The 16,770-nt window shown below is 47.2% G+C and overlaps 1 protein-coding gene across 1 annotated transcript in view; it reads right to left on the minus strand.

Annotated features, from left to right (window-relative positions):
• Positions 1 to 16,770, minus strand: part of ILDR1 (immunoglobulin like domain containing receptor 1) — a 270,205-nt gene that overhangs the window by 70,773 nt on the left and 182,662 nt on the right. The window contains 2 exon segments of the mRNA XM_078656683.1: positions 2,249 to 2,395; positions 8,319 to 8,438. Of these exon segments, the coding sequence (XP_078512809.1) occupies positions 2,249 to 2,395; positions 8,319 to 8,438 (267 nt within the window).

Raw genomic sequence — 16,770 nt, forward strand, 5'->3', positions numbered from 1 at the left:
AGGCTTGTAGTAACCGCCCTTGTTTGCGGAGATGAATTTATCAAAATGCATTTGATTGGGGCCATTGTTTAATTTCTTTGGGTATATTCGCACAGCTAGACACACACGTTTTCCAAATGAGTGAAAGTACCCTCTAATGAGAGCGGATTGACTCTTGGAAAGCAGAGACTGGGAGACCTTACTTGTGGGTAAAGATTATAAGCTGTGACCTGAGAACCAATCAATGTAGGCGTTACATCGTACTCTTAATAAGTTATGTCTCCGCGGGTGAACTAAATGCATTGGAACATGGAGAGTGATAAGGTCCAGTCCACCTGGCAGGCTCCATGAAGCGGATTATCAACTGAGTTCATCAAAGGAGGCAGAAAATGTGAAGCTGAATGAGTTTATTAGCAGAATAGAGTAGAGGTTAAACTAGCTGAGGCTTAGGCCGAGCCCACAGGCATCTCTCAAGAAAGGGTCCTGACTTCCTAGATAACCAGGTCTCCAGGTTTTAGGCCACTGGTGTGCTCCAAATCTTGGTAAGTTTGAATCTTCAGCGTAAATCATGGTTGGGCTCAAAATGTAACCCACAATAATTTGTCTACATTTTGGAAATTAATGCAACTGTACTTGATGATAATGGCAAAAAGTGTAAGGTTTTTTCTTTGTTTATTTGGGGACTCAGAGAGTCCGCCTCCAACCATTCAAATCAGAGGCCACTGAAGTCATTTGCGGCGTGCCACAAGGATCCTCACTCAGCCCCACCCTCTTCAACGTATACATGAGCCCCCTCGCGGCCATCGCACGCCAACACAACCTCAACATCATCTCCTACGCTGATGACACTCAACTGATCCTCTCACTCACCAAAGATCCTAACACCGCCAAAACCAACCTACATGAAGGAATGAAAGAAGTAGCCGAGTGGATGAGGCACAGCCATCTGAAACTGAACTCAGACAAAATAGAAGTACTTATCTTGGGTACCTCCCCCTCCGCCTGGGACGACTCCTGGTGGCCAGAGGCCCTTGGAAAAGCACCCATCCCGACGGACCACGCACGGAACCTGGGCGTCACCTGGACTCCTCACTCTCAATGACCAGACAAGTCAACGCCGTTTCATCATCTTGCTTCAACATTCTTCGCATGCTCAAAAAAACATTTTGCTGGATCCCCACCGAAACTAGAAAAACGGTCACCCACGCACTGGTTACAAGCCACCTGGACTACGGAAACACCCTATACGCCGGTACCACCGCAAAACTTCAGAAAAAACTCCAACGCATCCAGAATGCATCAGCCAGACTCATACTAGACATCCCGCGTAAAGACCACATTTCTGGTCACCTGAAAAACCTCCACTGGCTCCCCGTCAATAAGAGGATAACATTCCGCCTCCTAACCCACGCACACAAAGCACTCTACGAACTTGGACCCGAATGCCTCAACACACGACTTTCCTTCTACACCCCCTCCCGCCAGCTTCGCTCCTCCAACCAAGCCCTTGCTGCTGTACCTCGCATCAACAAAACCACCATGGGAGGAAGATCCTTCTCCTACCTAGCGGCTAAAACCTGGAACTCACTTCCCATTCACCTTCGCCTCACTCAGAACCACATAGCATTCAGAAAGCAACTTAAAACCTGGATATTCAACATGTAATTCCCCACCCTTCCTCAAGCGCCTTGAGACCCTCTGGGTATGTAGCGCGCTATATAAATTATTTGACTTGACTTGGTCTTACTGCAAACGACAAGCCGCGACACAGACTCTTCAGAACACATTTTCTAAGTCTAAAGGAGAAGACCTATTTAGGCGCCCGCTATGACAGCTCTGAGACTTTTCCTTAATGTGTCAAACTCTTACTAACTCTCTGCAGGGACATGAAAGGACGTAGCAGGCGTGAGTAAGGGGTGGATCTCATGATGTTAAGCGACAAAGGAGCAGAACCAGGAAGAGAGGGATTGGACTTGTGATTACTTGTGATGACCCTTTGTTTTAAGATGAGCAGTGTCATAAGATACACACAGGCACGTTGAACAATGTAAGGAGGCGGTGTCTTGTACGATATGATTAGGTATGGTTAGTGTTTGGAGCTCATTGTGGTAGTTGTAGATAAGTGGAGTATGTGAAAGTGAGAAGGTATACCCAGGCTAGAACGCCGATACAAGTAACATCCAAGGGAATGTGTGCTTTAAAATGTTTTAATCAATTTCTACAAAAAAAATAATGGTATTCCAAAAACGCATGGATGATTGAGTCTCACCTTCTTCAGGACAACAGCACTTGGTGGGGCAGCAGGGGCATTGGACGTAGCACGGGCAGCACTGGGGGCAACACTGGCAGCAGCAAGCGCCGAAGAGGGTGAAGAGCAGGAGGCCGCCCAGGACGATGAAGATCACCGTTAGCCAATCTAAGGAAATTAAAGCGTGATACAAAGATAAGGAGATTCTGATCACCTATATATGTGCAATCCGCTTCATCTGACCCGCCAAGGGTCATTGACGGAGATCTTAAACATTTTACATCTGCAACATGCACTCCATCCAGGCTCCAGCCCTAGGGTGGAATCACTACTTTATTAGCACTGTAGTAAGGCTCGGTGCCCCCTCCAACCCTACCGCTTGGCTTGTCCATCGAGGCTCGCAAACATCTGATCTCTGGCTACCAATGTGCCATTGTGGAAGGATGTTTATAGCTTTTGTTTTAACTCTTGGGAGAGCTAAAACTGGTGCTGTTCACTTTAACAAGGGTGGACACCGATTGCTCCCTCCACTGTATCATATACATTCATTGCCAAGAAAGTGGATGCGGCCAGAGGTTTAGAAAGACATCTTTTTATTCTTAATTTTATACAAATGTTTCCAAGTTTACACCTTGACCACGGCTCCGGTCACACCCATCCCCTCCCATGACATGACAGAAGCAACCATTCTACCACAGAAACAAGCAATGCTTCTCTTACTAGGAAGAACAAAGTCCCTCTGAACGACATCCACATACAGAGGTGCCTTAATTGCAAATAAGGAAGTATATTTATTTCTCATAATTCAGTTATTAAAACCATAAATGATGATAATCAAAATAGAAGAAACAAAAAGGTGCAACTTACAGTTAAATGGTTGTTAAAAATCACAATGGAGCACACTAATATAAATCAGCCCACTACGTGCTTTACAAAATAGTTTAAGCTAAAAGTTACTTCCGATTCGGTTGCCTATTGGGGATTGCATCCTTATATGTAGCTAAAGTGCGCCTTAAGTGTCTTGATCATCTACCGCTCTTACCTGTTGCTGCAGAAATAAAGAGAGAAATTTGACTAATCTAATGTTCGAGGCTGTATTGGTGGGATTTAAGCCTGATGCAACAGCTTAGCATCATGTCCAGACCTTCAAGATGTGTTTAGGCCTATATTGGTTGGATTTAAGACTGACGCGTCAGCTCGACTGTATGTCCGGACCTTCAAGCTGTGTTGAGTGCTGCATTGGTGGGATTTGAGATCAATGCGGCAGCTTGGCTGCATGTACGGATCTTCGAGCTGTTTTCAGGACTGTATTAATTGGATTTAAGACCAATGCGCCAGCTTGCCTGTATGTCTGAACCATCAAGATGTGTTCAAGGCTGTACTGGGGGATCTGAAACCAATGCAACAGCTTGGCTGCATATCCAGACCATCAAGCTGTACTCAAGGCTGCATTGGGGGGTTTAAGACCGATGCGAAAGCTTGGCTCCATGTCTGGACCTTCAAGTTGTGTATAGGGTCGTATTGGTGGGGTGTAAGACCAATGCGACAGCTTGGCATCATGTACAGACCTTCAAGTTGTGTTCAGAGTCATATTACGATGCGCCAGCTTGGATGCATGTCCGGTCCTTTAACTATGTTCAGTGCTGCATTGGTGGGATTTAAGACCAATGCGACAGCTTGTCTGCATGTCTGAACCATCAAGCTGTGCTCAAGGCTGTATTTGTGGGTTTTGAGACTGATGTGAAAGCTTGGCTCCATGTCCGAACCTTCAAGCTGTGTTTAGGGAAAAAATTGTGGGGTTTAAGACTAATGTGACAGCTCTGCTGCATGTACGGAACTTTGAGCTGGGTTCAAGGTTGTCCTGGTGGGATTTAAGACCAACGCCCTTAATATCTTGCCCTCCTCAAATCCGCTAGATCTACTTACAAGAAACACATTTTCACTGAAAAGTCTTCCTTCTTCCGCACACAACTTGATCGTGCCAAAAATGGACCCAAAGAGCTGTGCAGCATAGTTCAAAACCAAACATCCTCTGCTCCACCAAAGCTGACAGCCACAACTGATAGAGGCAAAGAAATTGCAAACTTCTTCTCTGAAAAAAAAATTGCCAAAATAGATCAATCCTTCCTTGTATCTCGGATCACTCCCAACCCCACTATTTACTACTGACTCTATTTCTAAATCACCCTCCTTATTAACTCCCCCCCCCCCGATTCCTCCTCCCATCTACATGCCACTACCCCTCCGGATAACAACCTTTCAAACTCACAGCTTAAAAACAACGTCTCCTGGCAGAATTTCCACCCTGTAACCAAGCGTGAAGTCTCGAACGTCATTTCTAATCTCAAACCGACCTCACACACTAAAGAACCTCTCCCTTCTAACCTTGTCCAGGTGCTAAAGCACATCATTGCCCCTCATTGGACTACTATCATCAACTCCTCCCTTACCACAGGATGTGTCCCTGTCTCCCTCCAACTCGGACAAATCACTCCCATTCTTAAAAATCCCAATGCCGACCCTAACAATCTCTGCCCGATCTCCAACCTCCCCCTGGTTTCCAAAGCCCTTGAAAAATGTGACCTGCTCCAACTGGACAAACACATTGACACTTTTAACCTACTGGACTCCTTACAATCCAGCTTCCGAAAAGGCTACAGTACAGAAACTGCCATGCTAAATATCGTTGATGACATCCATCCCTCTCTAGATAATGCCGAGACCTGCCTTCTTATTCTCCTCAACCTCTCTGCAGTGTTTGATACTGTTAACCACCCTGCCAGTCTTAATGTGCTCAAAGTTCACTTTGGCCTCAATGGTCCTGTCCTGTCCTCAAATGGTTCCCCTCCTACCTCCAACACAGAAAAAAACAAATCAAAATCTACAACTGCCTCTCAAACCCTACACCTGTCTCCCTTGGTGTCCCTCATGGATCTATTCTCTCTCCCTCGCTCTTTAAACTCTTATGGAACCCCTTACCCTCATTCTAAAACAAGCTGGAATCAACCACCCCTTCTATGCTGATGACACCCAACTTTACTATAAGATTAAAGGCACTCTGATGTTCTGCACCTTAACACCCTGACAAAAATGTAATCCTGGTTCCGCTCCAATCATCTCAAACTCAACCTTAAAAGAACTGAAATAATTCTCTTCTCTCCAAAAAACAACCCTCTTCCTATCCAAACATGGATCTCTTACCTTAATGCCCTCAACTGTCTGTTCTCCTTATCCAAATTAGTAAAATCTCTTGGTATCTCCATTTTCAATAGCCTAACTCTTCTGGCTCACATAACAAAAACGGCTAAAGGAGCACTCTTCACTCTCCGTCATCTCAAGAAAATTAAACCCTTCATTCCAGCGTACGACTTTAAATCGGTTGTCCAATTTATTGTCCTCTCGAGAATGGACTATGGTAATGCTACCCTCTCCGGAACCCCTAAAGTTCACCTAGCCCCACTCAAATCTGTGCTCAACCTAGCAAGGCTAATCACCGACTGCAAAGGTTTTGACCACATCTCCCCAGCCCTTAAATGGCTGCCCATTGAAGGCAGATTCTCCTACAAGATTGCATGCATCACACACAAAGCCCTTCATCAAAAGGCCCGCTGTATCTCACTAATAAACTCAACAAAGCGGGCTGCTCCCGACCGTTGAGAAGCACCACCGCTCTCCCACCTCTGTTAAAAAAGAAAAACACACAATCTTGCACTTTCTCAGGAAACGCCCTTAACATCTGGAATGCCCTCCCTAAAGTCCTCCTACATCAGCTTTAAAAAAAGACCTCAAACTGCACCTGCTCAACAAATACTGGGGTCCATAATCCTTTTAATTTCTCACTTTCTCTGCTCTCTCCCTACCCCCCTTTTCCCGTCCCCGCCTTTGCCTTTTTCTTACCCTCCTCCTTCCATACTCCCTCCCCTTCCTTTGTCTATTATTCTCACCCCTAATCACGCCTAACCACCAATTACCCTCCTACCATTGAGCCTACCTCCATCTCACGTTACTGTATAAAATTTGATTACCTGTATCCATTTTATTTATGCAGATAGTGCTTTCTTGCCCCTCTGACAGATGTAAATTGTATTATGCTATTTGTTCTTTGTAATCTAGCCTGTTTGATTTCTACGTTATGAACAATTGTGGTATCCCTGTACCATATCCATATTCTTGTAAAGCGCTTGGATACCCCCGGGTCTAGCCTGCACTATATAAAACCTTTAAATACATAATAAATAACGCGACAGCTTGGATGCATGTCCGGACCGTCAAGCTGTGTTCAAGGCTGTATTGGTGGGATTTAAGACCAACACGACAGCTTGCCTGCATGCCCCGACCTTCAAGCTGTGAAAATGCCTATGAAGCAGGAGCCCGCACACTTCTAGGAGCGTAGGGTATAGCCACAAGAGGTGTGTGATTGTTTCAGTTTCTCTTTTACAGACTAAGTTTCCCCTTTGGGGTGGTTGTTGCCATGGCGGAATACAGCGATTGCGGGCAGTACCCCAAACCAGAATCCCATGAACTTGCTTTTCATGGATTTGGAGTAGTTGGATCCCAAGTATAGCTGCTCCCCTCTCACATTATATGTGTTTATGGCTGTCCATGCATGGTCGCGCTGTGCCATTGCATTCTTGTCCTGAAGTCTGCTCAACTGCCGAGCACAAACATTTACAGCTTTTGAAAAGTTCTGTGATTAACGTGCCGGTTCCATATCTCCTGTGCCTGCAAGTTCTCAAGACTTTCTTCTAAATAACGTCTGTGGGCCGAAACCTCAAGGAGGATCATTAGATCTTGTGGTGTGAGGATATCCAGCGTGCTGGGTAATGAAGCTTTCAAGTTGTGGCAAAGTTTGAGGTACCTACACGGCTTTCCCACATTTAGCTCAAGACCCTATACAGGGGAGGCCATTTTTCATAGAAGGCAGGCGGATCTGTAGATTTTTGACACCAGCGCATCCGGCAGCTTTGCATCCACACCCAACATGGTTTCACTTCCATGTGTGATTGCTGGAGTGAGCTTCGCCCTTATACCCTGAAGAATTGGATCCGAGCGAGGGCCCAATAGGTTTTTGGAAGAGGCCATAAAAGCGGCTCGCAGGGCGTGAGCTTTGGTTGTGATTGATTCTTTTTACTGCAGATAGTTGCCTCTGGAATCCAGCCAAACGCCAAGGTATTTGTATTCAACGACTGTGTTGATGCGGTCACCATCCATCTGCCAAGTTCCCGGCTTGTTGGTCCTTCTTTCCAAGTTGATAGAGGTGCCTTATTTCAATGGTTTGTAGTCTGCCTGACCAAGACGCTGCCCCTTCATCGAACACCAAGGTCTCAGAGGAATAAGAAAGGAAGCATCATTTAATCCCTTTGTTTAAGAGCCAATTACCGAATTTCGGCCGTTACCGACCGTTATTAGGCCTTTCAGATGTAGGGCCTAATTTAAGGATTCGGTAATTTACCGAATCGGTAATTTAAGGAATCGGTAGAAATTACCGAATTCTTAAATACCGATTCGGTAAATTACCGAATCCTTAATGTAGGAAGCACTTGAGTGCTTTTCACATTTAAGGATTCGTTATTTACCACCAACTACAAGTTGGTGGTAAATAACGAAAACCGTTATAAAAGCAATTTTGTGCTTTCTGAACAGTGCCATGTGGCAGACATACATGCCCTTAGGGCATGTATGTGTGCCACTTGTGCACCCATGCACTATTCAGGGGTGTCAATGTGACACCCTGCCACCCTTGTAAATGGTCCCCCTATTACCGATTCGGTAAATACCGAATCGGTATTTACCGATTCTGTATTTACCGAATCGGTAATACCGAATATTACCGATTCGGTAAAATGTACCGAATCTTTACCTACATCCCATTTACCGATTCTGAAAGACCGAATCGGTAAAATTCGGTATTTTAGAATCGGTAAATGGGAATTACCTACATCTGGCCCTACTTTACTAAGAATAATCAGTTTCCCTCAATCGCAGGCGCAGAACCTCAACAAGGACAATTGTTGGTAGTGCCAGAACAGATCTGCAGAAAGAAACATCAAAACCTAACCAAGAGGGTGAAGTGGAAAAAGGTAGCACTTACGTAACACAACCAGCTTGACTTCCTTGTCATTGTCACCCACGGAGTCCCCTGGAGCATCGACGGAGCAGAAGTAGACGCCGTGGTCCCACCACATGACCTCATTAAGGACTAGATCTGCGCCTATTAAGAAGGAACATGAATCGTTAGCGTCTCCTCGTGCAAAGGCAGAGGTTCTAGACATCCACATCTCTCTTATATAGTCAGTTTTCACTCACACCCATCAACATCTAATGGCAATGTTTACATAAGGCTATGTCTAGCTGGTGTCTACTTTAGCTGCCCCGCTGTACTGCTGGTGTTTTATTATCTTCTTCAAATTTCAGAGTTTTCTTTTTCTGATCATCTTACTTGCTAGCTTTCCTTCTGTTTCACATGAACCATAAGACCCACCCACTGAGGCCACTACATCTGATGGACTCCTGGGTGGCCGCCATGCTCCTTGTCGACAGGATACTATATTTCTAATCCTGGGATTTTCTACCACAAGTCACTGTTTTTGGGTGCATTAGTAATTGGTTCAATGGAAGTGAACTAAAACTACAAATCCCAGAATGCACTAGACTGTCAAATTAAAGCTGAAGAATGGTAACATTTGTTACCGTTTAAGTATCTTTGAGCACATGTGTACTTGGGGTCCATTTAGCCAGGAGATGTTCGGTAAAAGAGACGCGTGTACCTTTAATGTGACCCTGGGAAATAACCAAGAGCCCTACCAGAGACTCCATACAGCAGTATCTCAAGTACCATCTGTAAGGCCTGGTCAGAACATACACAAACAAGCACTACACACAGAGCATTTTTAGAGCGTTCATGACCTGGAGACATTCAACAGGATAGAGCACACTTCACCTTTTCAGAAAGCAGCAGCACACTACAACATAAACACACAAAGGAAAAGGACAAACAACTGAAGCATGGGTATGGTCAACAAGAGCACTGCTATGAACACACTGAGCCAGCTGGGAGCCACCAATACAGCTTCTCTTGGAACCCATATCCCTACCATCACCAGCTTCAACACCCTGCAGACTGGTTCCTGGTGGCCGTTTTAGGTCTGGGTTTAAGCACACAGGTGTCAAATATATCTACTGATTTCAGTAAACAGTATGAGGTTTTAGTCTGCTCTTCCTACAATTTACTTTCTTCGAACAGCCTCTTTCAGCATGGGCTTGAAATGTTGTCAATCACGGCTCAGCCCGTTGGAGTATTCATCTCCTTACCTCATGCTACTGGCTTGTTCCATATATCTTTTCACCCCCAATCCAATGTTTACATTAAGCTGCTTGAGGGACTACTTTACCACTGCAGCCTTCTCTGTCGGCTCCTGCTGTCTCCATTCTGTGGGTTGCACTCTAATGTGCTAACTCTGCATGTGTTAGCTCATGAAGCCCAGACCTATTGGCTTTGATAGTTGTTGTTGTCCTAGTTACTCTTTCCATTTTCCACCACTGCCTAGATACCATATACACGTTATTATATTTGACTCACTTCACCACCTCTTCCAGTTCAAACCTAAGTAAAACTTTTTACCATTTTCTGTCAATCTTACTTTACCCTTCTCACAGACCGCTAAATTACTTTTCATTGCACAGATATTTCTGTCATACTTTGCTTCTTTCTTAATTGGATTTCACATTACACACCTCTTCCTTCCTTTCTTCAGATAAAGTTACTGCAACAGTCTAGCACAAGGACACCCTTATTGGTATTTGAGTGCTCTACAAACTACTGATCATTCAATCAACAACCCTATTAGGCACCCATCAACAACTGAAAAGCGCAATGGCTCTACACCCTCTTAATACTTTAAGAAGAGAAATCCCTGGCATGGAGTGAGACATACTGCAATAAGCCCAGATGAATACTTGCAAGCCACCAACCAGAAGAATATTAATTACAGAATTTGAACGAATAGTCCCCAAACATCATATTGGCCCTCTCAACTAAGCCTCTAACCTGGGGATGGTACAAGCTACACTTTTTATGTACTATGCCTGTAGTACCTAAACATTTCCGCATTTCTCTTGAAAGAAACTCAAATCCACTGCTAGAGACTACACTTTTTGTGATCCCCTCAAGCAAGAAGATATTCGTCAAAAAGTCTAGAACTGATCTTGAATAAGAATGATGCATAAATCTAACCTCAATCTACTTTGTCTAATAATCAATCACAACAGCAGAAAATCCCAAATCCACTGACAGCACTTGACAACCACCTACAAAATACATCACATCAGTATCTGCCTGACTACTCATCCCTCAGCATGCCACAGACTGATTAAATGCTATGCCTAGCTATGCTGTTACATCTAGATATTGCTGAGCCAAACTATTCCTTTTAATAACACCAGAATACAATCAGCTTCAGAAAGTTGAGTAGCGACAGGGATTATTATTTAAATCTGCCAATAAAGCACCAACACAAAGTATGAGATCCATGAGGGCGTGTGCTTGGCACCAACACCAAGGAGCCTTGGGAAAAGCAAAGACTTTGATGCATACGTTGCAATGAACTGCTGGCTTGCTTGCTCAGTATTTCAACCCCTACCCATCTCAATGTAGCCCTGTTAGTTTATGCTATCTGTGAAATGCCATAGCATTTTCCGGCAACGGTGCACTAAACAAAAGGCACAAATAAAATAACTAACTAAAGGCGAGCAGGTAACTTCTTCACTGTGACCACCAGATGAAAGAGGAGCACTGGCAGAGACAACTCACACAACAATATCTCACCCCCGACTGTGAACCCTTTTCAGTGCATACTTGAGATAACCACTGCAGAGTACCTAGTTTCAGAGGTTCCGTGGCCTACAAATATCTCACGAGACGCTACAAGACACAACACCATATGCTGCAGGTTCTACTTTTCCTATGCTTCCAGCCATGGCCGGCTTTAGGGCAGTGCGACAGGTGTGGCCGCACTGGGCGCTGACCTGTGGAGGGGGTGCTGACCTCAGGTTGGGGCACTGTGGTTAATAATTACTTATGATTGGAGAGATGAAGGGCACTTTTGCCCGGTGGTAGTGAGAGAATCCAAGGAGGCAGTCATGGTGTGTGGGGATGCCAAAAATTATTGTCGCAATGGTCGCCACCAGCGCTAAAGCCGGTCCTGCTTCCAGCCCTGGGAACACTCCGACTGAGCCACTCCAATCTAATAAGGGCAATTCCTCGGCTTGTTTAAAACATGAAGCTGAGACGTGATGCACGCAACAAAGTTGCAAAGCCTACTTAGTGGGATGAATAATGGTGAAAATTACATTTTCCTGTAAAGGAACGGTGCAGCAAACAAAAAAAACTGCTTTGCACGGAAAAACATTTTTAAGAAAAAGTCACTGGGGCGACTTCTTAAAATTGCAGAGTTGTGATTGCACTACTGAATATCGACGCAGTGACTATCGTGGTGCAAGAATATTGTGGATAAAATATCAAATACTAAAGTTTCGAAAGGTAAGTGCTTATAGAGGACGTTTTGATTTACTATTCCTTACTCCACATCTACGTACCCTGAAGATATATATATATATATAGGTAGGGAGAGGTGTGGCGCCGCGGCCAGGCTGACTGACGCTGGAATCTGGGGACCACGGTTCGATCCCCGGCTCCGGCAGCAGGTTAGCCCAGCACCATGTGACTCTGGCCAATAGCTCGCTTAATCTTCCCGACGGCCCCCAGCGCCTAGAGACCCTTACGGGTGATTGTGCGCTTTACAAATGTGGACTTTACTTTACTTTATATATATATATATATATACACACACCCGTCAAGGAACAAATATTTGGCGTTAGGTGCAGAAAATCGATACTTGCCTTTCAATATTTTAGATTTGATATTACCTCCCTTGACGTTCTGGCTTCGCGATATTCAGGGTGCACACCCACAGTGAACTTCACACAATCAAAATGGTGGTCTTTTAATTTGTCACACACAAACTAACAATCATATAAGTGGTGAGCACTGTCCGATAATCTTCAATGTAAGAATTAAAAAGTCGAAGCTATGTTTCTCATATGCAGTTCGTTGTATCTTCACATCCGCATGATAACGCGACATAAGCGCTTAGGACGCGTTATCATGCGGACATGAAGATATACACCGAGCTCACAGCTACTCTACCGCTTTACAACGAACTGCATACCTGTAGATTTTCTCCTATACTGCGTACCTACCGGGGACCGTCTATACATTGGGTGGATTTCGACCACTTTACATCTACAACTTGCTAATTTTGAATGTTCATGTTGGAATTGTCCCTCTGTATGAGAAACATAGCTTTGACTTTTTAATTCTTACATTGAAGATTATCGGACAGTGCTCACCACTTATATGATATAGGTCCAAGACCAGACATTTTATACCTAGATTAATGAGCGAGGCCACGATTCACCACGCTCTGATCCGTTCATTCAGCCTTGAAAAAGTCATGGTACGGATTGGATGTACCGACGAAACACGTGTTGGCTGCTCTTGTTGACTCTTTTTTATGAAGCCTTGTGAATAAATGGAGAAATGAACATATATGGAGTATAATTTATTTTGTACCTTATCTGGAAAAGAAGTCTTACAGATATTCTCAATTGGACCTTTTTTAATTGTTTGTCTTAATTTTTTGTGATCACATATCACTTGCTTTACATTTGCTTAGGAGTGTGCTCTTCTTGACCCTAGTGTGTACATATAGTTTAATGAAACACCAACAGTTTATCCTTAAAGACATTCATATGAAATCCGTTCTACTATTGCAAAAGGCTGCTTTAGTTATGTCATACATCATATTTCAGTCAACATAAGAAATGCGATTATAACATCTTTTGACGGCCGTTTTAAGAGGTCAACATCAACATTAAATACTAGTCACTTAAAATAATCCGTAACAACGGACAGCCAGTCCCATACAATCTGCAAAGAAGCCAGTCACTAAGTGACAAACTCTTCTAAGTTCATCGAGAAACTAGGATTACTGGTGGCTTGCATGGCGGCTTACGAGGGTTACATGGAGGTGACAGCTGGACTGTGTTCGCAGGACACTCGACAGAAGGCACTTTCTGTGCAGTCCACTCAAGGCTTTAAGCCGAGACATAGATGTAGAGAGCCAGGCGGGCTCTACTAGACAATGTATCCATGTTCACGCATCCACTCCACCCCTCAGGGCGGGCACGCCCCGAGGGTATAATAAACCCCGGGTAAGACCGCTCGTGGTCTTCCCGGCTAACCAGTACTAGAGTGTGTGTGTCCCGTCATTGTGTATCTGCCCCCACCACGTGACTAGGCCCTGACCCACACCACCACATTGGCGACGAGGCCGGCCTGTCCTGCGCGTGCAGGAGAAGACGAGGAAGTGACGGCGCTACACCGAGCGCTCGGTGTCCACTCCTGCCTTGCTCTGGACCGAGGCCTGCCCACGCGTCTTCCCGTCGGAAGCGCCTTCAGCTGGCAGGGCCGGGACCGTGGAGCGCCCAGGGTGAGTGCGCAAAGCTAGCCCCCCCTGCGAGCGCCTGTCGGCCTACCTGGCCTGTGTTCCGGGCGATGTCTGCCTGTCGTCGGAGCATACACCCGACAGCAGCTCCCACGCTGCGGAGGCCGGCGGAGAACCGTGCCGCGCCTCCACCCACCCCGCCTTCGCCGCGCACACAGCGGTGCGTCGCGCGACGCCTTCCGGCCACGGCCTCCTCTGCCGGTTGCTGCTCCGGGCCCTGTGAACACGCTGCGCGAGGAGCGCGAACTACACGAAGCGGCCCCCAGTGGCTGCTGGGAGTACTGCGGGCATCCCTGCCTCCACGTGGCCGCGTCTGCGGACCGGAGGGGAATCAAGCACTGGCACAACCAAACGGCTGCACTACCTCGCAGAGGGGAGAAAAGGGCGCGCCAAGGGTCCACACACGACCACTGCCCCAAGATATCTAGCCGAGGAAGGTGCAGGGAGAGCGGCAGGCATAGCAAGGTCCTACGCAGGGCGGAAACGGACAAACCACAGCAGAGCATAGCATCCAAGGGCAACCATGTCCCTCGTAGATGGGGCCCCAGTGCAGCAAGGAGGTGCACCAGCCCCGGCCGCACAGCCGCCACCACCAGCTCAGGCGGGAAACAATCAGGTACCGGCCCAAGCCGCGGCCCCCGGCCCACAAACCGGCCACCATACACATTCGGGAGCGGCGCCGCTTCCACCATTCAGCGAAGCATCAGATCCAGCCACTGCGGCTGTGAGGTGGAAGGCATGGGTACGTCGACTGAACCATTACTTCAAGGGCACTAGGGAGACGGATGGCGAGGTCAAGAGGTCCCTACTGATCCTGTATGGCGGCACGGAGATAGTTGAACTTTTCGAGACTCTTCCCAACACCGGGAGAGACAATGATTACGAGGCAGCAGTGGCCGCTCTGAACAAGCACTTTGACCCCCAACTGAATATCGACTTTGAAAAATTCAAGTTTAAAAGAGCATGGCAAACGGGATCCGAGTCAGTAGACATATTCTACGCACGGCTACGCCGGCTGGCGAACACATGCCCGTTCACGGACCCGCATGAGGAAATACGTGACCAAATCATCGTGGGGTGCCGCTCAAAGCTGCTAAGGAAACTAATCCTGCGCCAACCAGGGATATCGCTCGATGAGATCCTGATACTCGCGAGGTCGCACGAGCTATCCGACGTAAGGGCGGAGGAGATGGAAACTGCGCTGTACACCCCAGTAGCCACCCCAGCGCCAACCAAACCCGTGCAAGTCAAGATGGAGAGAGTGGAGGCGATCCACCGAAAGCCTGCAGCAAATCGGCCGCAACAAACGACAGCGCCAGGGAGTTCGTGCGGGTACTGTGGAGAGACCCACTCCGCCACAGCAGCGTGCGCAGCGAAGGGACGCACGTGCTCAAAATGCGGCAGACTGAACCACTTCGCCAAAGTGTGCCGGAGCGGAAAGTACAGACCGGCAACGACCAGGCCGAAAAGTCTGCAAAGGAGAGTACACCAGCTGTCGCTAGCAGAGGATGTCGACCCACCACCAGACAGCCATGCCCAAGAGCGACCTCCGCGGTACGAGGACGATGAAGACGACGAAGTCTACGTTGTCTCATACGTGGGTAGAGCATCCACGGCGTCTACGCGAAGGAGGCCCCCACCGATGTGCTCAGTCAAGGTAGATGGCACGACGGTCCAAGCACTCATAGACACTGGGGCATCCGTGAACGTCATGGACTCCGACCAGTACGAAAAGATGATGCCGAAGCCTGAACTGGTCCCCTCCCAAGCGAGGATATACACGTACGGAGGAGTCAAACCTATGCCGTTACGTGGAGTGATCAAGACAACAATTGTGCAAGGGGGGTACTCAACCGAAGCAAAATTCCACGTCACGGAAGGGAAGAAGGGCACGCTACTAAGCTGTCAGACCGCCGAAGACCTTGGACTGGTGTTCTTTGCAAACCAGGTGCACCAGTCACATGCGGAGTTCCTGATGGAAGAGTTTCCAGAACTGTTCCGACGACTGGGGAAGCTAAAGAACAAGAAATTCAAGCTACACATAGACACGTCGATACGCCCGACAGCCCTAAGACACAGGCGAGTCCCATTCAACCTGCGGCCGCAGGTGGAGGAAGAGCTAAAGAAGCTCGAAGATCTCGGAGTTATCGGAAAGTGACGGGGCCCACACCGTGGGTTTCTCCTCTCGTAGTGGCACCCAAACCCAAGCAGCCGGGGGCGATACGGCTGTGTGTGGATATGCGCCTGCCCAACGTAGCAGTGAGGAGAGAAAGGCATATCACCCCTACCATGGAGGACATCATAGCGGACCTCAACGGCGCAAAGTGGTTCTCCAAACTAGATTTAAACGCGGGATACCACCAACTGGAGCTGGAGCCGGACAGCCGCTACATCACCACTTTCTCAACCCACATAGGTCTAAGGAGGTACAAAAGGCTGAGCTTCGGGATTTCGTCGGCAGCCGAAGTGTTCCAGAACGCAATCAGGGAGGTGCTATCCGGACTGACTGGAGTCATAAACTTGAGTGATGACATTCTGGTGTATTCTGGATCACTTGAAGAGCACCACGCACACCTGAGAGCAACCCTAAGAAGACTGGCAGAACAGGGTCTGACGCTCCACAAGTCAAAATGCGCGTTCTACCAGGAATCAATAGACTTTTTTGGCTATACGTTCACCCGGGAAGGCCTGAGAGTTGACCCCAAGAAAGCAGAGGCCATCCGGACAGCTAGCACCCCGCATAACCCGACAGAGGTCAGGAGTTTCCTCGGGATGGCAACGTATTGCGGGAGGTTCATCCCCAACCTTGCAGACCTGGCAGAGCCACTGAGGCTGCTCACCCGTCATGATCACAAGTGGGACTGGACGGTGGCGGCCAATACAGCGTTCCAGGCGATAAAGAACAGCCTCCTGGACACCACCGTGATGACGTATTTCCAACCGAAGAGAAAGACGGAGCTGGTGGTTGATGCAAGCCCG

The sequence above is a fragment of the Lissotriton helveticus genome, chromosome 8, assembly GCF_964261635.1.
Source record: "Lissotriton helveticus chromosome 8, aLisHel1.1, whole genome shotgun sequence".
Lineage (NCBI taxonomy): Eukaryota > Metazoa > Chordata > Amphibia > Caudata > Salamandridae > Lissotriton > Lissotriton helveticus.